The sequence below is a fragment of the Leopardus geoffroyi genome, chromosome C2, assembly GCF_018350155.1.
Source record: "Leopardus geoffroyi isolate Oge1 chromosome C2, O.geoffroyi_Oge1_pat1.0, whole genome shotgun sequence".
Lineage (NCBI taxonomy): Eukaryota > Metazoa > Chordata > Mammalia > Carnivora > Felidae > Leopardus > Leopardus geoffroyi.
Window position 1 is genome coordinate 98017645 of NC_059333.1, and position 26035 is coordinate 98043679.

At 40.9% G+C, this 26035-nt stretch overlaps 1 protein-coding gene across 4 annotated transcripts in view; it reads left to right on the forward strand.

Moving 5' to 3' along the window:
* GOLIM4 (golgi integral membrane protein 4) overlaps positions 1-26035 on the forward strand; it is an 81230-nt gene that overhangs the window by 29114 nt on the left and 26081 nt on the right. For all 4 annotated transcript variants that reach the window (XM_045503043.1, XM_045503044.1, XM_045503045.1 and 1 more), the window contains exons 2-5: positions 17462-17536; positions 19098-19147; positions 20859-20912; positions 22246-22396. In XM_045503043.1, the coding sequence (XP_045358999.1) occupies positions 17462-17536; positions 19098-19147; positions 20859-20912; positions 22246-22396 (330 nt within the window). The remainder of the gene's footprint in view (positions 1-17461; positions 17537-19097; positions 19148-20858; positions 20913-22245; positions 22397-26035) is intronic.

Consider the following 26035-nt stretch of genomic DNA (forward strand, 5'->3'; position numbering starts at 1 on the left):
GTACTGTGTTTTTATTCTGCCGCTGAGTAAGTAATAAGGTAGGCACACAATTACCTTCATTAAAAGTAGCTCTCAAAAGTGGGTTATTTAAGATGTTAAACAAAAAAAATTTACCTAGTGTGTTCTCAAGATTCTAACGCAAAGATGAAAGAATGAAGCATGGATATTAACTAAAAATTGTCCTAATTTTTCTGACAATTTGTACTCAGCAGTAATTACAGAATTTTTTTTCTTTTATTTGCATACATCTATTCATGCAGGTTTACGGGGGGGGCGGCTATGTTGTATAAATGATTTTAAGGTAAATTTAAAGATAAGTTTCTTGTCCTTGTCACAGTCTCTTGAGTGACACTCACAAAATTACCATAGTAAGTGCATTCCTTTTCTAATGCAGTAACTCTTAAAAAATTCAGAATAATGGAACAAGACCATACTAAATCACCAATAAGTTTAATGCTTTTTAAGTAAATGCATTTTTGAATACTATAAATGTAAGATGAACTAATGGCTAAAGAAAGGTCACTATATCTTCTAATGAATAGATGGGAGTAATTTCTAATTAGCACCTGTTCCCTCACAAATTACATGTGAATTGGATGTAAAAGCTTTTTGTATATAAACTGTAAAGGACTATAAAAACATAATTTACCATGATTGCTATGAAAGTAGGTTTTAATGGACTTTTTCCCCCCTGGATATATGAGCACTCGTTTACAAATATTTTAACCTCTCTGTGACAGGTTTATCTGCAAGATGATAAAGAATAGAACTGACATCTTTTAGTGAAATAGCTGTTTGCTCTTCCTGAGAAATTCTGATTTGCACTTTGTCAATGGAGAAATAACATGAAATCAGAGGTGCAGTGTCTAGTATGCGAATGAATCCTGTTTTAAGAGCTATGGTTATAATTAGCTTTGTTCTCTGTTACTCGAAGAAACTATGCAGTGTAATAGTAAATGTCAGTTTCTCAAGTCCAAATTACTATAAATATTGAATTGGTTGAATCTGGAACTAGTGAGGTTATTCTGTGCCTGAACTTCCTGTTTTCACCTACCTCCCAATTACTTGCAGCTGTCAAAATAATTTTAATCATTTTCAGATACTTTGCAAAAGAGAAGGGCCTTAAGCCCTTCAGCCAAAAAGGTGTTGCCCCTTCTCTTCTCATCTGCCTTTGTAGCCCTGCTGGGTCCTTCTTTTCTAGTCAGGCCGGCATTCTTTCTGAACATCACCGTTATGCCCTAAGATCTTGAACATTTATCCAGGTCATTCCACAGTTCTGATTCCACACCCTTGCCTGCTAAGCCGCATCAGAGAATCAGAATTTTAGAGCTCGAGGAGGCCTTAGTAATCAGTTGGTAAGCCCTCCTGTTTTGCCAATGATGAAACATATGACATTAAATAAATACTTTCACATTAAAAATTAGATCCAAATGTCTGGACTTCCAGCCTTCAGCCCCTTCCATTGTGACGTGTTGCCTCCAGATACATGCAAGTAGGTGTGGGCAGAGATCCGCGTCCTCCAAAGGAACTGCTAACTCTTGCATTTTCCCACCTCTGTGTCCAGGCTGTTCACCAAATATGCCTGCTGATGTCCCAGTATGAGTAAGAGTTATTACGGGGGTTAAGAAAAAGTTATTATGGGGAGAGCAAATTGAAAACTATAGGAGGCAGGGGAAGAATGAGCGAGCACACTCCTTAGATCCATGTACAATTAGAATAGCAGTTGTATTTTCCGTACTTTGCTGTTTTTGTTAGTCAGTGTCAGAAAAGGATAACGTGCTTGTATTTTTCATGGCCATACCTATAGAATAGGAGAGTCCCACTTTAGGACACCTTAAGTGTGGCACAGGGTCTTAGCTTGTGTGTAAGCTCGTGTATAATAGTTTTCAACTTTTTGACAATCATGGGAGACAGATAAACCTGAGATAGTATTCTTCTGTCAAAAGCCTTTTCCTAAAATCAGAGCCTTTCTCAGCATTCTGCTAAACAGTGTCCTTTGTCTCTTATTTAAATTTAAGATACTGAAACTACACAAAGCCAAGGTGAAATGATTTATGTATTGTTAGTGTCCCTACTCCTCTCCTTTACTGGAAATATGCATAATTAGTTAGAATTTTAGCATTGGAAGCACCTTGGCCCCTCAACTGTCCAACTGCATTTTATTGCTGAGGAAACAGACTTAGAATGGTGAGGTTTCTTCATTGTGAGCACAGCACTGGTTAGTGTCAGGCCACGTGGAACTCGGGAATCTTGGCTCAGGCCAGGACTCTTTTCCCTAAATTATCTGAAAAATCCTCTTTAAGTTATCTCTTGTCTCCATCTGATTCTATTTGTCAGCCTGTCTCTTTTTTTCTTTCAGGAGAATTCACCTTAGTCCTATTTAAGTTATTTTCAGTGGGTTTAATCTGAATTCTAACTGTGGTATGAGGTTGAAAAGGAAAATCGGAAGCCTAACTCTAATTAGGAGGCTGATACCATCAAAGGTTTTTTTTTTTCTTTTTTTCTTTTAGCATCCAGTCATGCTCCTTTCTACAGATCAGGACTGCTTATTGATTTTTCTGTGCTTTCAAAAGTCCCCGTGTACTTTGTTAATTTCAACAATATAGATATATTGTCTCTACCTTTGATAGAGAAACTCTAGAGGTTGCGGGTGAATCCCCATGCTTCTTTTGGTGCAAGTCGGCTGTATCAAATTTAAAGTTTCTTAAAAGGGGACTCTTGGAAATCTGCCTTGGTAGGTAACCACCAAAGCTTTACATACACACATTTTATAAAACAATTGATGTGACGAGTACATTGTTAACATCACCTGCTGCCTTGGATTGGAACATTCGTCTGTCTGCATCAGTTCAGTCACTTAATAATAAACATTGAGCAGGTACCCACTTTGTACCAGACCAAGGCTAGTATGCAGACAGTAAAGAGACCAATGATCTCATAACTAATCTAGAGTGCAGTCTGAGTAGCAAAGCGATATATAAAGTGATAATAAGACTGTGTAGAGCTCTGCCTAGGGCCCTCTGGGAAGCTAGGGGTGGGGTGGGGGTGGGGTTGGGGGGTGGGCATCCACACCTCCTGGGGAGGCCTCCAGGGATCATGGTGAAGACAGATGCTGGAGTATTGGGTGTCATGTTGCCTGTGACCTTATTTACATGACTCAGGCCAGTATAACAGAAGTATCGCAAGGACTAGTCACCAGAATATGCTTTCACGAAACTGTCTGTATCCTTCTTGCATCATATCATCATTAAAAATCTCTCACTGTCACCCTCAAGCCCACCTGCTAAGTAGCGTGGCCTTTCTTAAAGGATGAAGAAAGGGTAGTATTTTTATTTGACCATGGAGGGTCTCACCCAGCCCTCTAGTTTAAGGAATTTTACATCATTTGCAGTGACTAGTGATTAAAACATAACCTCCTGCCCCAACTCAGGCTGTCCCCAAAGTCTCAATGCAGAAGGTATTCCTGTTTAGAGCCATATGTGTTCTTCTTAAGCCATTAGGAAAAGACTCATTTTCTGTAGCAGATTGGAGGAAAGAAAAGAATTATACTTAATTACATTTTTAACCCAAAGGAAAGCTTAAAAATGAATGTCCAAACGTGAAAAGAAAACTCAGGCTATCATCAAGAATTCCAGTGAACCTGAAGAAGTAGCTTGGAGACATCTAGTGCTGACTTGGTTCCCGCAGTCTCTTATTTGTTTAAGTTCCCTCATTCATAACCATAAGTAGGTAAGCAGTTTTTGGTGGTGAGACTGAAACGTGTCAGGAGGAGTAGGAGTGGCCTTGGGGGATATAGGCTGAGGTTTGCCTCAGTGGGGTTCCTTGTGTTGGTTTTAGACCTGTAAGCGATGGTGAAATAGCTCTTCACAGCAACAACTTTGTAGCTGCCAGCAGCATGTGTTTCTTAGATCGCTCTTTACATTTCTCTGTGCTGTCCGGATATCCCTAGCAAAAATTAACCAGGCCCAGGGGTGTCTGTTAAGCATCTGACCCTTGATTTCGGCTCGAGTCATGATCTCACAGTTTGTGAGATTGCGCCCTGCATCTGGCTCCATACTGAGCAGGGAGCCTGCTTGGGATTCTGTCTCTCTCCCTGTCTCTCTCTCGCACTCTCTCTCTGTCTGCCCCTCCTTCCCCGAAAATAAACAATTTTAACAGTTTAAAAATTAAGTCCAACATGGGATGCATGATTTGCCCTGCCCCTGGGCTCCTTGGGTCCTGATCCACCTTTCACACGGTAGCCTAAGTCAGAAATATTTGCATCATCCTTGGATCTACTCTCGTGGGGCACTTTGAATCAGTCACTCAGGCATTTTGATTTGATTTCCTTAAATATATTTTGCTTCTGTGCATTCCTCTCCCTCTGTCAGTGATTATTGCATATGCTTGAATATTATAAGGCAAGATTCCCTTCATCCTGCAAAATTACCCCTCAGAAAAGAGGGAGTCTTGTATTGGAGTCAGCACAAAGCCTCTGCTATTACTGGGTGCTTTCCCAACTGCTTTATTTTAAACAGCAGAGCACTGTGTGAGGAAGACACATTAGCCCAAAATGACCTCGTTTGATATGGTTAGACATTTATGGAAGGCACCTGACCAAATCTTTTTTTTTTTTTTTTTTAAGAATGAAATAGCACTTAAAATAGTGTGAGTATTTATTCCCAGGAATGTGTCCTCCAATTGTAAATGTAAAATGTTTTTATGAACAACTTTTTTTTTTACCACCAGCCCCCCAAAAGCTCCCTCGTACATTTGAGTTAGCAATATAGAAAGCATGAATACGCATGCACCTATGGGGCAGATGAAACCATCAGCTCCTAATTTTATTAAGTATCTGCAGTTTAGGACATTTCTCGCGATAGCATCAGACAGCTTCCACAAATGCTGTATCTCCAGTGAAAATGGGCATGCTTCAGAAAACTCAGAGGACTAAAATTCGGACTTGTGGTGATGTTGACACGGAGGTCAGACACATGTGTGAAGAGTTTGAATCAAAGTGTAGAGATGCGGATGAAAAAAAGAAGTAATTTACCTAAACAGGTTTTGTATTTCACCGTGTCACCAAAATTAGCAAATACCCCCCCCCCCTTATCTAATGTAAACAAGTAGACATTCAGAAAAGTGTATGAATCGTAAGCATAGAGCTCAGTGGTTTTTCACCAAGCAGTGTAGGCAGCACACAGACTGAGAACCAGAACATCACCAGCACCAGAAATGCTCCCTCTTGCTCTCTCCCAGTCACTGCCGGCCCGCCTCCCACTGCCATCTGCACACTGCGAACAGCACCCCATCTCCTCTCACCACGGATTAGCTTTGCTTGTTTTTGAACTGTTTTCATGAGTAGAATTATTCAGCAAGTACCACTTTGCTGCCTGGCTTCTTTCCTCAACGTTATGTTTTGTGAAATTCATCTATGTTCTTACACGTTGTTTGTTCACATTGCTGAGTGATAACTTAATTTTTTTTTTTGAACAACTACAACATATTCATTCTATAATAGATGTTTGTGTTGTTTCCAGTTTGGGACTATTATGAACAGTGCTGCTCTTCAGACTCTCTTATGTGACTTCTGGTTACTAAATTCAAATATTTGGTTGGGTACGTGCCTCGGCATGGGATTTACGGCCCACGAGGTCTGACTTTGTCAGCTCTGGCAGACACTGTCGAGCTGTTTTCTAAAATGGTTATACTGACTCATACATCCGTCAGCCAAGCAGGGGAGCTGTTTCTCCCACAGTCTTGCCAACCCTTGGTATTTTCTGTTTTTTAAAAGTTTAGCCATTTTGATGGGAGAATAGTGGTGTTGCGTTATGATTTTAATTTGATTTCTCTGATGGTTAATTTAGTTTACTACGTTTTCCCACATTTAATCACTGTTAGAATTTCTTCAAGTGTCTGTTGATATTCTTTTTCACTTCCTACTCCTTTTCACTGCTTTAAAATTTTGTAGGTTCCAGTTGGGAAAAAAAAATCAACTTTTTTTTTTTTTTTTAAGTTTACTTAGAAAGAGAGAGGGAGCAGGGGAGGAGCAGAGAGAGAGGGCGAGAGAGTATCTCAAACAGCCTCCATGCTGTCAGCACAGAGCCCCACATGGGGCTCGATCTCCTAACTGTGGGATCATGACCTGAGCTGAAATCAAGAGTCAGACACTTAACTGACTGAGCCACCCAGGCGCCCCAAAATTCGACTTTCTTTTTTATTGGATTGTCTTATTGGCATAACTGGAGATCATCTTATATTTGGGCAATATGGTCAATTGTAATGACTCCTAACTAATCCATCAACCTTTATGCTCTCTTGGATTCTCTCTCTTGTGCACCATCCAGAAACGTATTTTTTGTAGCCATGCAGATCTGATCAAGTCAACTGCAACCCTCTCACTCATTCTCTCCCCACCCTGGTTACCCACCTTCCTATCATCCCTATATGTTTACACAACTACCCCTTTAAGAGCACTTGGGGGAGGAGGTAGAGTGCACTTGCTAAATGTTCAGATTATCAGGCGTCTTCCCTAAGTTTTGAATCAGTAGATTAAAGATGGGCCCCAGGAACCTGTGCTACTAACAGGGTTATTCTTATTTTCAGGAAAGTGTGAGGAATACCATAAGCAGATTTTTTTTTTTTTTTTTTTTTTTTTTGCCTCAGTGCTCTTGCACTGAGTTCTTTTTCACTGTCTGTATTTTTCTGTCTTTTCCTCCATCGTTATCTTCCAACATCCACACAGATGTTACCTGTGGGTGTCTATCTTGACTCCTGAAGGCCGAGTAAATCACTCTGTAGTCAATAAATGCTTATTCCAGATCTTCCACACAAACCTATTCCACTTGTGGCCTTCCCCATCTCAGACGATCACATGCATTGGTATTATCTTCAGTATAAATGCAGAATCTGCCACAGCCTGCACATTGGTCCTCTTCTACTGTTACCTCATTCCTGGATTACTGACGAACTGGTTTCCCTGCTTGCATCTTGACCCCATGTGGTCAGAGTGATCATTATTTTAAGATCTAAGCCATCCCTCTATGTTCTTGCCCAAACCCTCCAAAGCGTCCCCGCTTCTTTTGGAGTAATAGCCAGAGTTTTCACTAGGTCCTAGGAGGCCCATCCCAATCTGTCCCCTTCCCCACCTTCACACTTTGGTCTTCCAGCTCACATTCCTCACCTACAGTGACCTCCCTACTTTTCTTAGAACATCCTGGGTATGCTTGCCCTGTAGGGCTTTCGCATTGCCCATCCCTTATGTCTGGAACATTTCCCCTGGATGTCTGTGGTAGTCCTTCTTGCACTTTTTTCAAGTCTTGGCTCAGATATCTTCTCAGTGAGTCCTCAGATTCAGAAGTATGACCCATCCTCCCCATACCTCCAGTCTCTTTTACCATGCTCTTCTCTCTCCCCCCATGACACTTAGTAGCTCCTAATCACTTACTTATCTGCCAGAACATGAGCTCCCCAGAGGCAAATATTTTTTACTGTTGTGCTCATAACATATTCCCTAATATCAGAACAAATGCCTGGCACATAGTAAGTATTCACTGAATACTTGTTTGATGTGTTGAATGAAGTATTCAGGATGCTATAGATATGCCAGCCTTAAATAGTATCTCTTTATAAACAAGATTTTTATTGAACCCTCTTCCAAGATACATTGCATATTTTCACATCTTGAAGTGAAAACGTGACATTGGGAGTTTGGATGAAGAGGGTGTTGCTTATATACTGCTGTGCTGATTGGAAGGAGAAGCCAGTTGTAGGCTGGTGCATCCTGCCCTCCTTGTGGTTATTCTCTGGGATAAAGGCTAATACAAGATAAGAACCTCTTGGGGTTGATTCTTGAGTGATGGATTTTAGGTTTGTTCCCTCTTTGCTGGAATTAGTGGAAGAGTCCATGGAGGCTGGTTCCCATGAAGAAATCAGATAACTTAGGAAAATGAAATGTCTTTTATGGTTGGTTCAAGCACATGAGTTTTGAAAAGTGTATGTGGGGCGCCTGCGTGGCTCAGTTGGTTGAGCGTCCGACTTCGGCTCAGGTCATGATCTCGCGATTCGTGAGTTCGAGCCCCACGTCGGGCTCTGTGCTGACAGCTCAGAGCCTGGAGCCTGCTTCGGATTCTGTCTGCTTCTCTCTCTGCCCCTTCCCCCCTCATGCTCTGTCTCTCTCTGTCTCTCAAAAATGAATAAATGTTAAAAAAAAATTTTAGAAAAAAGTTTATGTATAACTGCATAGTCCTATTATAAAACCAATGTGCTTTTACATATTTTAGCCCATCTGAAGGGCATTCTTCTACATTGTTACATCAGTTTTGGGTGGCCAGAAGCCTCTGTCTCTCTTTTACTCATTCATTATTTCCTGAAACACTGTGATGCTGTCCTGCTAAAATCTGACTGCTTGGATGAGAAGAATATTACTGTATAGGGTCTATTTTTGTACATCTAAGTTTAGAATAGCTTTTGGTTCTATCACTGTGAGTCCTTAAGTTTGTAATATATATGCATATGTACTTCCACATGTAATTTTTGCTTTGTAGAGTGCAGCAGTTTCATGGGACGGGAGGATATTTTTCCTCTCAGCTTACAAAGAGATTCTGTTTAAAAATCTGCTGGCTAGGGGCGCCTGGGTGGCGCAGTCGGTTAAGCGTCCGACTTCAGCCAGGTCACGATCTCGCGGTCCGTGAGTTCGAGCCCCGTGTCGGGCTCTGGGCTGATGGCTCGGAGCCTGGAGCCTGTTTCCGATTCTGTGTCTCCCTCTCTCTCTGCCCCTCCCCCGTTCATGCTCTGTCTCTCTCTGTCCCAAAAATAAATAAACGTTGAAAAAAAAAAAATTTTTTAAAAATCTGCTGGCTCAGCAGGTCACTATGCCAGCTCGCCTAACCTTTGGTGAGCTCTAATTGTCTCCTTGCTGTTTTACCTGTCCTTGCCTCTCCTCACAGCCCAAATTTATTGATTATAAGCTTTTTATAAGAGTCAGTTCTACACTTTTGTGTTTCCCAAGGTGCCTGGCATACTGCTGGGCTATAATATAGTAGCTCAGAGTAGCTAAGAGAAGTATCCTTTCATGAGGAGTGAATAGATTTCATCTAATAATAAGAATGATTATTAGTAGCTCACTACTTGAAAGAAGACCTGTATGAAGAAATATATCTTAAGTCAGCTACTTATTTGAAAAAGCCAAATCTCAGATAGTATCATAAGGGAAAGCCTGGGTATAGTTATCCAAAATAGAAAAGGCAGTTAAGCACCATTCAAATCATGGTGAAAATTTTCATTTAAACGACTTCATAAACTGTATGCATTAGCAAACTTAAAAATAGACAGTTGTGTGAGCTATTATAGGAACTGTATTGTGCAGTAAAAAAAGATTCTTCAATTGCCATGCAGCAGAAAAATACCTAATCAGACTGTCCTTTTTTCTCTCAGCGCTCTGAAAGTGTCTCTATTCCAGCCTCTATTAGGGCTGTGATTTAACTAATGCTAATCTTATGAGCCTGCACATCAACAGATAAATTTATATTTAATCTCTGTTCTGTTACTTTTCTCTTCTGTGCGATATGCAAGTACTAATGAGCCAACAAATGTGGAAATTTAGTTTAAAAGTGCCAGGACATAAAGGATGGCAGGCAAATGAGCAAAAGTATGAAATATCTTCTAAAGGCACGCATTCATTTAACAACTACTGAATACCACTAGCTATTAGGAACCGGGGTATTGGGACTGAAGTGGTAATGAGAGTTTCAGATATAGAACAGGAGGACTGAGGAGATAGCCAATCCCAGCCTTCAAAGCACATAGAGTTCTTTTTTTGTTCATTTATTCATTCACTCATGCGTGCATTCATTGTCCACTGGATGTTGACAATTCAGTGCACCAGGGGTACAATAGTGGAATAGAGCAAACCAGAAATTCTTGTCCCGACTAAACTTGTATTCTAGTGGGTTAGAAAGGCAATCACTAAGGTAAATAAGTAAAGAAATACTGTAGGGTGTTATGTGCTAAGGAGAAAAATAAAACAGGAATGAAGGCTGGAAGCGTTGAGGGTGGGAAGCAGGTTGCAGTTTTAGATGGGTTGTCCAGGAAAGGACTTGGCGAGAAGGTGTCTTGTTAGTCAAGATCTGCCGGAAAAGCAGGAGTCAGTGGTGCAGAGAAGGAGGAGTGGAGGCAACCAGGAAGAGGCCGTACGAGGTGCTGAGGTGAAAGGGTGTCTGGCCTGTGGGAGGAATGAATGACGGAGTGGAGCGGGAGGAACGATCTGGGCCTTGAGAGGGGGGGTCGAGTTCCACTCCTAGCGTGATGGGAAGCCACTGAAGGTTTTGCCCCCAGGCCTGGAGTGTGAACGTGTAATTTAGTAAAGGGAGCTAGCCATAGGAAAAGGTTAATTAACAGTTGAATTCAGCTATAAATTGTCAGGCCGACCGGAAAGCTTAAATTGTACTGGAAGATGTAAAACTGGGGTGAGTGAGAAGCAAAAGGTAGACTTAACTGTTCAGGAGTTATGTGTGAGAGATCGTAACGGAGTTCCAGAAATGGTGCAGAAGTCGGGGAGACTTTGCCGAAAGAGCCAGGCTGAGACACTGAACGCAGCCACAGGCCTTAGGGGCGGCCTTGCCTACTCCAGGGGGCTGGAGGGAGGATCCAGTGAGATCTTCAAAATGCCACCTTCTTTGTTCTTTTACTTAGTTGTTTTATGTGGGTTGTTTTCTAAGGGGAGCCCCTCTGTTCTTTCTCGGACTCCTTATGAGGTAAAATTCTGAGAGAAGGAAGGACAGATCATTGGAAAACTGTATCTGAAATGTTGTCTTCACGTTAATTACCAAGTCATTGTTCTCCAGAAGAGAGGGTGGCAAGTGGCTGGCCTCCGCCCCACATCTGGTGAGTTAGAACCACAACCGAAAACTGTTCTTAAAGGCTGTGATAAACATCTGCTATTTTAGGCCTAAAAACAAAGACAAAACAAATCTCCGAAAGGACTATGTTCTGGGAACTATGGTGATTTCAGTTCACCTTCCTTTTTGTCTCCTCTTGCTATCCTACTTAAAAATCTTCAGCCACAATTCTCAAAGGCACAGGTTTGTTCATTTTCATTTTTATCATCTGCAAAATGAAAAAGGTACTTTCAATTCTTAATGGTTTCACAGGTTGAGTTCTATGACTTTCTTACAGAGCCTCAAGTGTTTTTTTGTTGTTTTGTTGTTTTTTTTTTTTTTCAACGTTTATTTATTTTTTTGGGGACAGAGAGAGACAGAGCATGAACGGGGGAGGGGCAGAGAGAGAGGGAGACACAGAATCGGAAACAGGCTCCAGGCTCTGAGCCATCAGCCCAGAGCCCGACGTGGGGCTCGAACTCCCGGACCGCGAGATCGTGACCTGGCTGAAGTCGGACGCTTAACCGACTGCGCCACCCAGGCGCCCCTGTTGTTTTTTTTAATAAAGACAAAACCTTATGTTACGGGCAAGACTGAAAGCAAAATTCTATGGGCTGTTGCTTCTGCCAAAGAAACATTGCCCTCTCTTGGCTTACGGTGCTAAAAGACTCAGCGATGCTTTCTAATTTTGGAGTGTTGCCTTTTGATTCTGAATTGGCGCCGTTTGCCCTGAAATGTCATAGATAGGTATTTTGCCCACAAGTGGATGTGCAACAGCTAATTTCTCTTGTGACTTTCAGAGGAAGTCAGAGTTAAAATGGAAAATTGCTGCAGGAAGCTGGCATGATTATAAACTCTTGAGTGCTTGAAAGAGGAATAAAACCTCTTTCCATTCTCAACTGCATGGAAAATATTAAACTCCTTTTCAGGAAGCAGGGGAGATGATGAGTATTATGCGTTTTCATCCTTTCCTCATGGGTTCTTGTGATTCAAATCCTATCCCGGTTGTAGTGCTGCTCTGCCTTAAAAATCTTGAATGCCAAGATTGAATCATTATTTTTATCCTTATTTTTCCTTAAATTTGTCTGGTGCTTTGAGAATACTCATTATGCACCTTTTTTTTGTTGTGGAGGTTCTGGCAGTATTAGTTCATCTTGACTGATGCCCTTGACTTCAGAGTATCAATAGGAAAATAGAGATAGGTGACAAGGATTGATTAGTGATCCTCCTTCTAAGTGAAACAGTAAACCCATCTAGATAAATCACTAGCTCCAAAGCCTGGAGAATGCATGTTAAAAGAATTAAGGGTAGTGTGGGGTGTATGTGTGTGTCTGTTTAGTTGATGGGGAAGTTTTCTAGAGAGCTACAAGGACACAAATATTCTGTTTTACTTTTTGGTTTTTATTTAAAAAAAAAAGTCTTCTGAGCTTTGGAGCTGTTGGACTGATTACTTACTTTCTGTTTTTTTTAAGGGAAAAAATTTTTTAAGTAAAAGGGAACTGAGATTAATATTTTATTGCTTTTTCGAGTCCCCCCCCACCGCTGTTTCCGTGTGTGTGTGTGTGTGTGTGTGTGTGTGTGTGTGTGTGTGTAAGTACTTCACATTACTAGACTTTAATTGTAGGGTTGAAAGGGCTCAGGGAATCATCTGATTCTTTGGCAATTTTAAGCCATCACAGATAGGTGAAAAAATACTTTAAAATTTTCTAGCTTTTACTCTGTGCCGGGCAGTGTTCTAAGCACTTGACACAATTTAAGCACTTGACACAATTTAACTTCTTTAACCCTGACATTCACCCAAAAGAGATAGGTGATATCATTATTCCCATACACCGTGTGAGGGTAACTGAAGTACAAAGTTCAGCCACTTGCCCCATAAGGAATAGATCTGGGATTTGAATCTAGACACCGGAGTCTGTGCTCTCAACCATTACATTACCGTCTGCTTCTTTCCCTCTCCCTTTCTTTCTAGAATTTGCAGTTTCAAGGGTTAATTTTCACTCTCATTTTCCCTTACATAATGTGGTTTCCTCAGCATACAGTTTAGGACTCCTTTTGGCTTTGTTTTCCTTTTTCTTTGAACTTGATTAAGAAACAGCACTTCTCCAGCCCCTATCAGTCACTGCCACTCCCTTCTCTCACCTCCTCCTTTTTGATATTCTCCAACGCTTAAACCATTTCTGCATTCTTAAGTTATTTTACGTCAGGACCAGAAACTGGTGCTATAATAATGGCTTGATCAGTTCTGAATAAGATAATATTAATAGTACAATTACCTCATGGTTCGTACATATATTCTCTATCCTTATTTACCACATCTTTTTTTTTTTTTTTTTTTTTTACTGCATTTGCAAAACCACATTCTTTATGCCTTGGATCTTGCTAATAGTGATGCCATTTTATTCATTCATGTACATGTCAGATTTCTGAAGACCTTTGACTTTTGATTGGAATCCACAAACATGTTGGGCTCTTTGTAGACATTTCGTAGCATCTGTTGAGGTTATTTATGAAAGTTTATAACTGTGTATCCTCAGATTTTCTGGCTCTTGAGACAACATTGCTATTAATATGTTGAACGTGTAAATTCCCATTGAGCGTAAAACTGTCAAAGACAGTTGTGTGATTCAGTATGATAAATGGGTACTTCGGACTGGCTGTTGGCACGTTATCTTCCTGATTGCATTGCAGAGAAGAGACTAAAGAATGGAGCATTGTCTCCCACCCTCTCATCCCATCCCCTACACTCCCTGTCTACTTGGTATAATGTAGTGGACCCTCCACTCTTACTGAAGATGAAATAATGCTGATGAGTTTTCTGCTTCCCAGTGCAAAGACAATCATTACCCAATTACCAAGTCCCATCCATATAAGACTGAGTTTGCAAGAGTAAGTTTATGGTGATTGCTGCTATATATGAAGTAAAGAATTTCACAGGATTATAAGTTGTAAATGCAGCTTCCTCCTCTATCATTACCCTTCCATAATAATGTTTAGTATATGAAGTCTGAGAGCCGGAGATAGGTGGTGAGCAGCCCTCTCCTGTGTGTCTTGTTTACTGTGCTGCTCTGTCTCTTAAGATCATGGGTGTTTCTAGGCTGGAATTTTTCGCCTCTACTAGTCCCGACCTCCTCAGGAGCCCCCTATACCCAGGACCTCCCACTCACCCCTGCTGCCACTTAAGTTTCACTGGAACAAGATCTTGACTGCTTTTCCTGTTCCTTTCTTTGAAAGTGACACACATACTTGCTGAAATCATCTATAATATGTCCAGTTTGTACACCAAAATTCCATTTTAACTGGCATGTGTATGTTCCTGTGACTCTCTCTACCCAGGACCTGGGAACTTTGGCTGGTGGGTTAGAGGAAAAGAGTGCACTTCCTTCCAGCCAGGGAGCTTAGGTGTTCCTGTGGCATCCTGTTTTTGCCTCTGGGATATCGTGATAGCATTGTAATGTACCTGCGTCCCTGTAAGTTTTTCCCACCTGACTGAGCATGCAGTTTATTTAGGGCTTGGCTTAGTGAGGTCCTATAGTGCTAACCTTTTTTTTACCCTGCCTTGTTCTAAAGATCATTCCACATGATACTGTTGGTACCAATCCAAGAAACTTCTTGGTTTTAATAGGCTTTTTAGAAGCTGGCAGAGGGACTTATATACCATACAGATTTGTTTGAAAAAAAAAAATGTAATTTCTCAACAGTGGACTTGTAGCCAAGCTTTTTTTTTTTTTTTTTAAGATTATTTATTTTGAGAGAGAGAGAGAAAACAGGGGAGGGGCAGAGAGAGAGAGAGAGGGAGAGAGAGAATCTCAAGCAGTCTCCACACTATCAGCACAGAGCCCAGTGCGGGGCTCGAACTCACGAACCGTGTGTGAGATTGTGACCTGAGCTGAAATCAGTAGTCAGATGGTTAACTGACTGAGCCACCCAGGTGTCCCAAGATTTTTTTTAAGTTATTTTTATTTATCTTTGAGAGAGAGAGAGAGAGAGAGAGAGAGTATGTGTGCATGCAAATGGGGGAGGGGCAGAGAGGGGTAGAGAAGGACTCTCAAGTAGGTTCCATGCTTTCAGTGCAGAGCCTGATGTGGGGCTCAGTCTCACAAACCCTGAGATTGTGACCTGGTCCAAGGTCAAGAGTGAGACGTTTAACTGACCGAGCTACCCAGGTGTCCTGCAACCAAGCTTTTTGGAGTACCGCTTCCTTTACCCCAAGTTCATGCCCCTGTGCTTTTGTCCCTGTGATGTCTTACAGAAGTGCCTTTCTCCCTCGGGGTCCTTTTCTGTCAAACTGCTCTTCATTCTCAAAGCCAGCCAAGAGATCACCTCTTCTCGCCTCTGAGAAGTCTTCTCTTACCTTTCTCGCATCCAGAGCTCATCCTTGTCTTTCCTTGGGCTTCAATATATTTTTCTTGCGCTAAATGTATTTAGCTCCGTTTTTTAATTTTTTTTTTTTTTGTTTATTTTTGAGCGAGCAAAAAAGAGTGTGAGCAGGGGAAGGGGCAGAGAGAGAGGGAGACACAGAATCCGAAGCAGGCTCCAGGCTCCAAGCTGTCAGCACAGAGCCTGAGGCAGGGCTCGAACTCACGAACCACGAGATCATGACCTGTAGCTCTAATATTTAAAAATTACCTAACCTGTCTACTGTGTTAGACTTGAGCTGCTTGTAGCCAGGCCTATGTCTATCTATTCATTTTTCATTTTTACTCATGATGTGGTTCCAGTTACATGGTAGGGGCTCAATGGATGCAGAGCTGTATTGGATTCCTTTATAAGAATAGCACTGGAGTGGGCGAGGAAGGGTCATCTGGCAGGGAATAGAACTCCAGGCAGAGGAAAAGACTGGAGCAGGAATAGTTGCTATGACTTGTGTGAGGCTGAGGCTGAGGGGCAAGTTGAGATTGGGGCATACACGCTGCCAGGGCATGACGTGATGCCAGTTTGGATGGTGGCAGGAATTCTAGGAGCAGTGCACAGAGATGGCAGCAGACGTGTGAGGAGAGGTCGGGGCTGTGGTAGTTGCAGAGGGAGAGAAACTTCCTTGGAAGTGGAAGGTTTATATGGGATGACAAGATGAGAGATGCAGTGTGGGGAGGCGGTGGGGGACCCAGGAGGCGATGGGCAAGTTGGAGGGAGGACAGCAGGAGCTGCCAACTGGCAGCCATGACACTGGGGAAAGGGCGGGAGGGACAGGGCATTCACTTCAAGCGCAAGGGGTTATTATGTCAGGTGTGGGGGAGGGGAGTTGCTGTGACCGCGGCCCTTTTGGATGTGTCCAATAGTGTCGGGCAGTTGTATGCACTGTACATGGTGAGTCTGTGATTGATGGTGAAATTGTATCTTAGGCAGCCAAGGGAAGCGAGGGACTGGCACGGGAACCAAATAACAGGTTTGGCTTTCCTTGGCAAGGAATGAGATCACATGGGACCATAATGCTGCACAAATAGGATGCAAAGTGTATGTCAGAAATTCAGGTTTTGCCCTTTCCCCCCTTCTTTGCCTGTACAAACCACTCTGCGAGGCTGGGCTTTCTGTCCCAGAAGGAAATCTTAACACAAACTTGGATACTTCTCAACTTCTCTCAGATTAAAAGAGAAAAAAAAAAATTTTTTTTTTTAGTAACTTTTATCCGGAAACACAGTCTTGGTCTACTAAGTGTTATGTCTGGTCTAGTCCATCTGCATACGTTTTATTGTATAAATAAAATACCGACTTTATCATCTTATTCATTCAAAGGTAAAGCTCCTCCCATTCTTCCCGTTTGATGTAGAAGTGAAGCCTCAGGTGGGAAAGAGAGAGTCCTGATGGGCCTCTCCTCCCTCTTTTCCCCTACCACATCTGTTCTTCCTCTCTACTCACCAGGGAATGCTGGCTGCTTCAGAGAAGACTGGGTAGGTAGGGATAATCAAGCACAGGAAAGTCTTACAGCATGGCATCAGTTTGCCATTGGCTTCTCCCCATGGCAGATGTAAACCTGACGTTTATAGGTTCTGTTTAGAGTCCCTGCCCCCTTCATTTCTATGACTCTCCCCTGTGTTTTCCTTGCTGTGGGGGAAAACGCCTTCTCTTTTAGGCCAGTGGGGTGCTGAGGTTTCCTTACTGGTTTGGACAGCCTTAGCTCACATTCAGATCACATGGACTTGCCAGTATTTATGGGATATGTAGGTGGAGAAACCTGAAGTCTTTGGAAGATGCTGTGCTAATACCTGAGAGAGAGGCAGGAGCTAGAAATATACATGTGGGGCTAACAGCTGTGCAAATGGTGGTGAAAGTCAGGAGAGTGGACATCTCTGCCCTGCAAGAGACATGGAACCTCAGAGATTCTCGTATTTGAGAAGCAGGAGAAGGAGCTGGCAAAGAAGGTGGATAGAAGCCTCTCTCAGAGTATTGTTTCTATAAAAGGGCAGGCTGTGCAGAAGTCAGCTCAGAATTATGTGTATTATTGTGTCTGTTTTTTACCCAGAATGTGGAACTGATAAATGCAGTCATTTTATGTTAATTGTGAAGACCTTAAATTGTTTCCTGCCCCCCCATTTTGAAAATTGATGTTAATTTTACTTTAGAAGTTCTAATTCTTTGCAGATAAATTTTAACTTTTTTTTTTTCAGTTGTGTATGAACACAGATCAAGATTAGAGAAATCCTTGCAAAAGGAAAGACTTGAACATAAGAAAGCAAAGGAAGGTAAATATAAAATGCAATTTCTGTTCTGTATTTTTATCAAACTCCTCGTTGACATATCATGTACTTGCTTTACTATCTTTTTGCTAAGAAATTTCTCAGCTAAACCCTAAGTCAGTTTTATGGGTAGACTGAGAAAGTCAAGCAATATGTAATGCATTGTGCAGTTCAATAATTTCTGCTTAAGATTAGGTTCAGAATCTTTCATTCAGTTTATGCCACCTTGAGGTAGTTCATATTATTAGTTACACATACATCAGAAATAAACAGCTTTTCATGTGAATATTACACACATATGTTACTTATACCAGAAACTCCTGTCCATAGATGTACAAGGAGTAACAGCTTGTGTTGTCCAGAATATGACAAATTTTATACATTCGTATACACATACATGCATACATTTAGACATATACATACATTTATAACATAATAAATTGATCTCATTGCATGATGTCTCTTTTTTGTGTGTGGTGTCTTCTATGTTATGCACATATTTTAGGCTTTTTAAAAATTTTTTTTTTTCAACGTTTATTTATTTTTGGGACAGAGAGAGACAGAGCATGAACGGGGGAGGGGCAGAGAGAGAGGGAGACACAGAATTGGAAACAGGCTCCAGGCTCTGAGCCATCAGCCCAGAGCCTGACGTGGGGCTCGAACTCACGGACCGCGAGATGGTGACCTGGCTGAAGTCGGACGCTTAACCGACTGCGCCACCCAGGCGCCCCTATTTTAGGCTTTTCTTGGCACAGCTGATGGGTTCAATTTGAGAAATTAGCATTTAGGATAGGCATTAGGCAATGCTATTGATTTTTATCAGAATTTTTCTAGAAAACATAGGCTTTATACAGCTTGTGGTTTGAATTTATCCCCATTCTTCTTTTTATTTGTTTCCTTATGTTTTGTGAAATCTTATGAGGAAATATAAGTTAGGTATTCTGTCTGATTATGTTGGTATGGAGTAGAGGGAGGGCAAATGGGAGGGCAGTATGGGGTAGGATGGTTTACTGACCCTTGGATTAAGCCTGTTGGAAGAATACAAGTTTAACATCATTAAACTGCTTTGATAGGATTTGGATTCTCCTTGTCTTTAAATGCAGAGTGATTTTATAGAGCCATCTAGTGGATAATAAAGCTTTAAGAGCATAAAAGGTGGTTTCCAAGGCTTGATTTCTTTTTTCAAGTCCTGAATGGTTTTAGCATGCCATCTAGTGGATAGCAATAAATCATCTCTTGTCTTTAGGTGTGCCTCATTTTTTTCTTTCTTCTTAATTTCAAGGAGAGTTCATCGCAGAATGCACAATCTAAGATCACTTCTAATTAATTGGTTATCATGTATATTTTGTTTATTCAAGATATATAGCGTTAAAATAAAGATGAAAATTATATGATAGTTATTTTCAATTCTCTCTAAAGCATTAAGAGGCAAAATAAACTGCGTTACTAAGCATGATTGTTTTTAAACCTAAAATATTTTTCACAAGTCTGAGTAAAGTTTGCCTTTGTTTAAAAATTCCATAATGAATTAACTTACACCCTATTTTCTCCATTTTTTATTTTCTAGATTTTCTTGTTTATAAATTAGAAGCACAAGAAACACTAAATAAAGGAAGGGTATGTTTTGGGTTTTTTTCTTAATTATTTTATGAAACTTAAGGAGAGGGAAATATAGCAACAAAATCTTTTACAGTGTTGATCATTAGGACAGTAAGGCTGAAATATATATTTACGTATATATATACGTAATATATGCGAATATACATATATACGTAGATATATATACAAAATATATATCTATGTATATATATATATGTATAGTATATATAAATATATAAATATAATTATATAAACATATAAATATATTTTTGATAAAGTGGGAGTAGCCTTAATGTTCAACAGTAAATAAAAGATTATTCATTCATTTGTTCATTTGTAGTCCTTTTCTAAGAGAATATATATGTGATGTATATTTTGCTTTGCCTTTGTACAGTGTTACTGTAACTTGCACAGATGTTACTGTGTAACATCTGGCCTAGGGTCAGCATTCAAATACATTTGTGGAAGGAAGGAAGGAATGATAGTGGCATTTAAAATTTTTTTTTTAGTACAAATTCACTGGAGAAAAGCAAGCTTTTCTCTTACTCTAAGAAAAACATATAACATTAGTTGAATGAAACATCAGCATTCTGGGGTACTAAAACTGAGAAGAGTCAGGAGGCTGTCAGCTTTCAACAGGCCTTTTAAAAGGCCCAGCTAAGATTGCGTACTTTCTGTTATGCATTTCAAAAGAGTTACTCTTACTTTACAAAGAAAGTTCGTTATGAAATAAAGCAATAGAGTAAACTTTAACTTTACAAAGAAAGTACGTTATGAAATGAAGCAATAAAATAAAGCAATAAAGTTTACTCTTTGACTTTACAAAGAAACTGCGTTACGAAATAAAGCAATAAAGTGAAGTGATAGAGGAAAAATGCAGTTCATTTTGGAAATTGTAAAAAAAAAAAAAAAAAAAAAAAACCCAGAAATGGTTGGGAGTGTACTTGTGCCGGAGATGGGGTGCAGCACATCAGATAGAACAGCACGGAGAGGGAGAATTGTCAGGCATCTTGTGCCCTGACTGCTTGTGGCTGTCCAGGACTGTGGAAATGTGTGAGGCCCGTGTGTAAAGATGTTCCCCTGGGACACAAATTGTACACTGCTGCAACATGGCTTGGGCTCAGGTTTCAGTCCTGGCTCTGCTACTAAACAAGTGTTTGCCCTCAGCTTGGAGTCCTTATCCTTTCTCGGTTTCTCACTTGTGAAATGGGTAAAGTGACACATGGAGAATTCCTTACCCGCGGAAGCCCAGGGAAGGAAAGCACCTTTTCTCTTCCCTTTCTTAAGCCTTGCAGAGACTCTGAGGCCTGGTGCAAGTTGGTTCATCCCGCCATCCCCTCAGAGCACCTGGCGTAGTGTATCAGCCACGCGCCACGCACAGTGACTGTGTCTCAGGGCAAGGACCTTGTGCGTCTGAGCCTCGGTTCTTCTCAACTGGAGAGGGGAAGGGAAGTAAATCATTTCCAGGGGCCCTGCCAGGGTGCTGTTTTATGACTTCATGTCTTACTGTTTCTTTACTAAAATGTAGCAAACTTTGAGGAACATTGAAACTTCTTCCTGCCATTAAATAAAGAGATGGCCCCAGAGAAATCCTGGCTAGAGCATAGAATTCATTGTGGCTTATATAAGTGAAATAGATGGAATTGTTCTGCTAAGTGCTTTAAGCCATGTTTAGCAAGAGAGCCAGATTCGTTATCTCTGTGTTAACCATTTTCTTTTCAATTTACAGCAAGATTCCAATAGTAGATACAGTGCGTTGAATGTGCAACATCAGATGTTGAAAGTGAGTAATTTAAAGTTGTTCTTCATGCGTGGATGAAAGAACTCAGTAACTTACAAGATCAAGGAAAGCTTATGGAAGGTTGATTTGTGTGGTAATACAGCACATTGTCATTTTTCACAAAAAATGATGTAGAATTGTAATGTCCCCTCATCTTATCACTCAATTATAAACACACACACACACACACACACACACACACACACAACCATTCAGCTTATTACACATTTTTTTTTTGGTGAAACAGTGTCTGGTCACCTGATTTTTAATTCTGTTCTTCTCTTTATCCTTTAAGGCTTTTTGTTTGTTTAATTTCTCACAGTGGTCTACCTTAGACATTTGCTTTCATCTTAGGCACGTTGGAGGCAGTAGAATTAAATGCCTCATTCATGTTACTAATATTTAATGTGTCCTTTTACTTGCTACAGGAACACAATTTATATTTAAAGCTTTCCTTGGTTCTTGGGTAAAACTATTGTGGGTCAAGACGACTTAAGAAAGAGAGAGAGAGAGAAAGAGAGGGGGGGTGGGGCGGGGGGAAGATTCATTATTTCTGTGAAGCTAGAAAGAAGACTGGCTCTCATGAAGGCTTCTGCACAGCAGGAAAACCACGTCAGGGTCTCCACTCCTCCCTCCCTCCCTCCCTGCCTGGCTTTTTATTTGGTATTGTCTTTCCTCCTGTGTCAGTAGAGTGAGTGCTTTTCATCGAAACCAGAACCTTTCCTGGATCAAGAAAGCAGTGCGTGGATTAAAGCAGACCATCCTTTCATTAAGCATATGGAGATTGTAGCATTTACCTAGATTATGATTACAGTGTAGTATTATAACTAGGAGTAAGGTAAATAAGATTTATTACTTCCCCCAAAGGGAAAAATATCACTTTTTTCCCCTTTTTCTTTAAACTGAGTTGCCAGGAAGGCTGAAAAGTAAGGAAGGGAAATAAAAAATGTTGCTGAGAAAACATTAGATTGAAAGAGAAAGTCTGGAATATCTGTGGAGGGATAATTTTTCCATTATCTTTACCGTCTCCGCAGCAATTTGAACCCCTGGGAATTTCCCCAAATCCTTCCCCGCCCCCCTTTCCATCTCCCATTGCTGACTTCTGACTTCTTGTTGTTTTACCAATGTTAAAAATTAAAGAGAAAATTATGTTTGGCCATGATCCCAAGCCACTGATCTGAAATGTGAGGGAAATGGAGGGGAACTGCCCAAATTAAAAGCAACCTGAGGAAGACAGAACCTGCTACTTCACCTGTTCTTTCTCCAGAGAGAAAGGCTATAGACTCTGGGATAATTTAGGGAATACACATCTCTGCTCAAGTTCTCATCTTTGCAGAGTCAACACGAGGAGCTGAAGAAACAGCACAGCGACTTGGAGGAGGAGCATCGCAAGCAAGGAGAAGACTTCAGTAGGACGTTTAATGACCATAAGCAGAAATACCTGCAGCTGCAGCAAGAGAAAGAGCAAGAACTTTCTAAGCTAAAAGGTATTTGAAAGTCTAATTAGCCGGTTTATGTGGACATAACTGCTCATATTAATGTTTCTGTAAAACAATAGAATTTTGTTTGTTGTTTTACATGGCGATTGATTCTCACTTACCTGTGGTTACTTCTTTTTTTTTTTTTTTTTTTTACATTTATTTATTTTGAGAGAAAGAGAAAGAGTGTGAGCCGGGGAGGGGCAGAGAGAGAGGGAGAGAGGATCCCAGGCAGGCTCTGTGCTATCAGTGCAGAGCCTGAAGCAGGGCTCAGTCTCCTGAACTGTGACATCGTAACCTGGGCCGGGATCAAGAGTTGGACACTGAGCCACCCAGGCGCCCCCACATGTGGTTACTTCTTCGTAACGTTTCACATTTATCTTTATCTCTTTGTGTTTGTTTAGGGAAACAGAATAAAATAGTGATTCTTAATTGTTTTTTTAACGTTTATTTATTTTTGAGAGACAGAGAGAGACAGAGTGTGAGCGGGGGAGGGGCAGAGAGAGAGAGAGACAGAATCCGAAGCAGGCTCCAGGCTCTGGGCTCTCAGCACAGAGCCCGATGCGGGACTCAAACTCATGAGCTGTGAGATCATGACCTGAGTTGAAGTTGGACGCTCAACCGACTGAGCCACCCCGGCACCCTAGAATACTTAGTGGTTCTTGGTGGGGCACGTTGGTCTCATTGGGTAAGACAGTTCTCTTTGTATGTGTATTGCAAGATATTTAGCATCTCTGACCCCTATCCACAAAATGCCAGCAATGCTGCATGGTCATTGTGATGATCAGAATTGCCCCGTGCATTTCCTAGTCTCCAAGGGGCCAAAAAGATTACCTGTTGATTGCTAGCAGTAGCTCTGAAAAGCTCAGGCCCCAGAGTAAGAGTGCCCTGGTGAATTTTGGCCTCTTCAGTTACTAGTTACATGACCATGGGCAGGCTGTATAATCACCACACACCTCATTGCCGTTGTCCGTAGAACTGGGGTATTCATAACAAGTTATCAACCTCCTAGGGTTCGTGTGAGGATTAAATGATTTATGTACAACACCTAGAACAGTTACTGACACACAATCAGCATCAGCATGAGGCATTTTCACACTAATATGAAGCAATATGTATCACTTCTCTGAGTACATGTAAATTCTTAAAAGGGGAAATATTCTACAATCAGCTCTTCAGATGCTAAATAAGTTTGGAGTGCGAGAGTTGGTGTAAAAAGGCACATAATGCTTGAAAAACAATGGTGAAATCTAAGGAAGGCCTGTGGCCCAGTTAATTATACTGTACCAAACAATATTTTGATTTTATATAAGATATCATCATAGAGGGAAGCTGAGTGATGGGTACTTTGGACCTCTGTGTACTTTTTTTGCAATGTTTTGTCTGTAAGTGCTTCAAAATAATAAGTTACAGCGAAAAGGCACATGGGAATTAGGTAGCCATAGAAGCCGTTTACAAGGAGTTCAGGTGGTCTTGAGAGAGGGGCCAGGTGTCAGCAGATGATACCCAAAAGGTGTAGACTGGCAGGGGCGTTGGCTTGTTGGTGATATGGCAGATGGTGGGGGTCATTAAGATAACAGAGAAAAAGTCTTCACAGAGGTAATATGAATCATGTTTTCTTGTGTCTACTCTGTATTCCTTTCTTTGAAATAAAGCTCATGTAGAGTAGAGTTTTAACAAATTAAATACAGAAGTGATAAATCAGAACCATGGCAAAGAGAAGGACACATGTATGTGAATTCTGTGTACTAAGATAACGCAAGCCTTGTAACCTGGTCTCAACTTGCTGGCAGCCAGGACAGAAAAGGAAATGCAGTTAGTGATAGGGTTCTCATCATCAGAAAGAGAGAATATACCTACACTGTGTGTTGAGCAAGGGAGGGAGAAGCAGAGAGTAAGAGAAGGAGGTGAGAGAGAATGGTACGTATTTCTGGTATCAATTAATTTTTGAAAGAAATTTCACAGAGGCCTTAAACAGTCGGGTGTGAAGATGCCTTTGATGACACTTTATGAACAGTTTTTACATCAGCGCTTTTGTGTGATTATGATTCCTGGATAAAAGCTTTAGATAGTAAGTTAAAGCATACTGTGATAGATGCAGATTAGTGGCAACTAAGGTGAATAATCCAGGCAGTCTGTGGTAGTTTAATGTGATACCAGAAGGGAATTTAGAATCCTGGGGATTATATGCTGGTAGCATATAAGTTTAAGTAAGTATTCTTTTTGTTGTTGTTATTGTTATTGTTAAAATAATAGCTGGCACTCAGCAAATGTTTACCATGTGCCGGTACCAGGTGAAACTCTTCATGCGATTATTTTTATTTAATTCTCATAACAACCTGTAAGTTAGGCATTGTGTTTAGCCTAATTTAACAAATGAAGGCACTGAGGCTTAATAAAATTAAATAACTCAAGTCAATACAGTTAAAGTACAGAAGCAACTGCCTTAAGTTTATAATCCAAAACTCCTTTATATGCTAGTGGGTTGGGTGTTGTGTGTGTGCATGCATGTAGGCGTGTATATGCACGTTTGCATGTGTATGTGTGTATGCGTGTGTGTCTACTGAAGCCCCCATCCAGCCAACGACACATTTAGGGTGTCCTTGGATTGCCAGTGGTGTCCTGTTTTGACCTTTGAGTCGAAATCCTTCCCACCCTGTTCTTGATCTCTCCCCTAAACCCAATCACCAGTCCAAAGCTCGGGGTTAGGCAGGGACTATATAGGAGTAAAAGTGGACAGAAAATATGGTGAGAAGTGGTGATGGGCAGTTTCTTCAACGCTGGGTGCCACGCTGCAGAGTTAGGGTTCTGTCTGCCACTCGGGTGGTTTGCCCAGCACTGTGCAGACTTAACAGCTGCTGTCTCAGCGTTGTTATTAACAGCATCCCCTTTCACTTTCAAAGGTACCTCCCATTGAAAAATGAATTATATTGTCATCCTGCCACCATTCAACTTCTGCTGAGCATTGTCACATGAGATTTAGCCTCGTGTTGCCAAATATTCGTACACCCAGATTCTTGATTTTTAAGTGGTGACAACTGTTCAAATGTGGAACACTCTGCATAGGTCAACACTGTAGGGGCCAAAAAAAAAAAAAAAAAAAGAAAAAAAAGAAAAAAGAAAAAACTCATGTGAGTTAGATTCAGCCCTGGAGCTAATAGTTCATAGCATCTAATGCCCAGGTATAGTGAATGTGAGAAAATCACCAGGAGGGTAAGAGAGCTGGGCCTGGAATCTTTAAGTCACTGAAGCTGTTCCCTGAACAGTAGGCTTGAGATTGGAGAGATTATAGGACTTTACTTGGACAGCCACGGTCTCACATTATAGCCCTGGAAAAAACTGTCCTTTCATTATTGGTGGGAGAATTTGCATCAGTCAAGAACTCAATGGTAGGGGAAAGAAAATATATGTAGAATTTTTCAACAGGTAAGTGGGATTTTTCTCTGTCTCTTATTTCTTGAGTTGCCTTTGTAATTGAAATACCCTTTGGGGTCTGTGGAAATTATTCATGCTATAGAAGGAGGATTTGTACTTTTTGATAACTTTCTTTTTAATTTGTGGAGAGACTCAAATCTTATACCGTTTCTGCCCATTACATTTTATTCCTAAGGACTTGCCTATTAACAGAAATACGTCATTTTAACTACT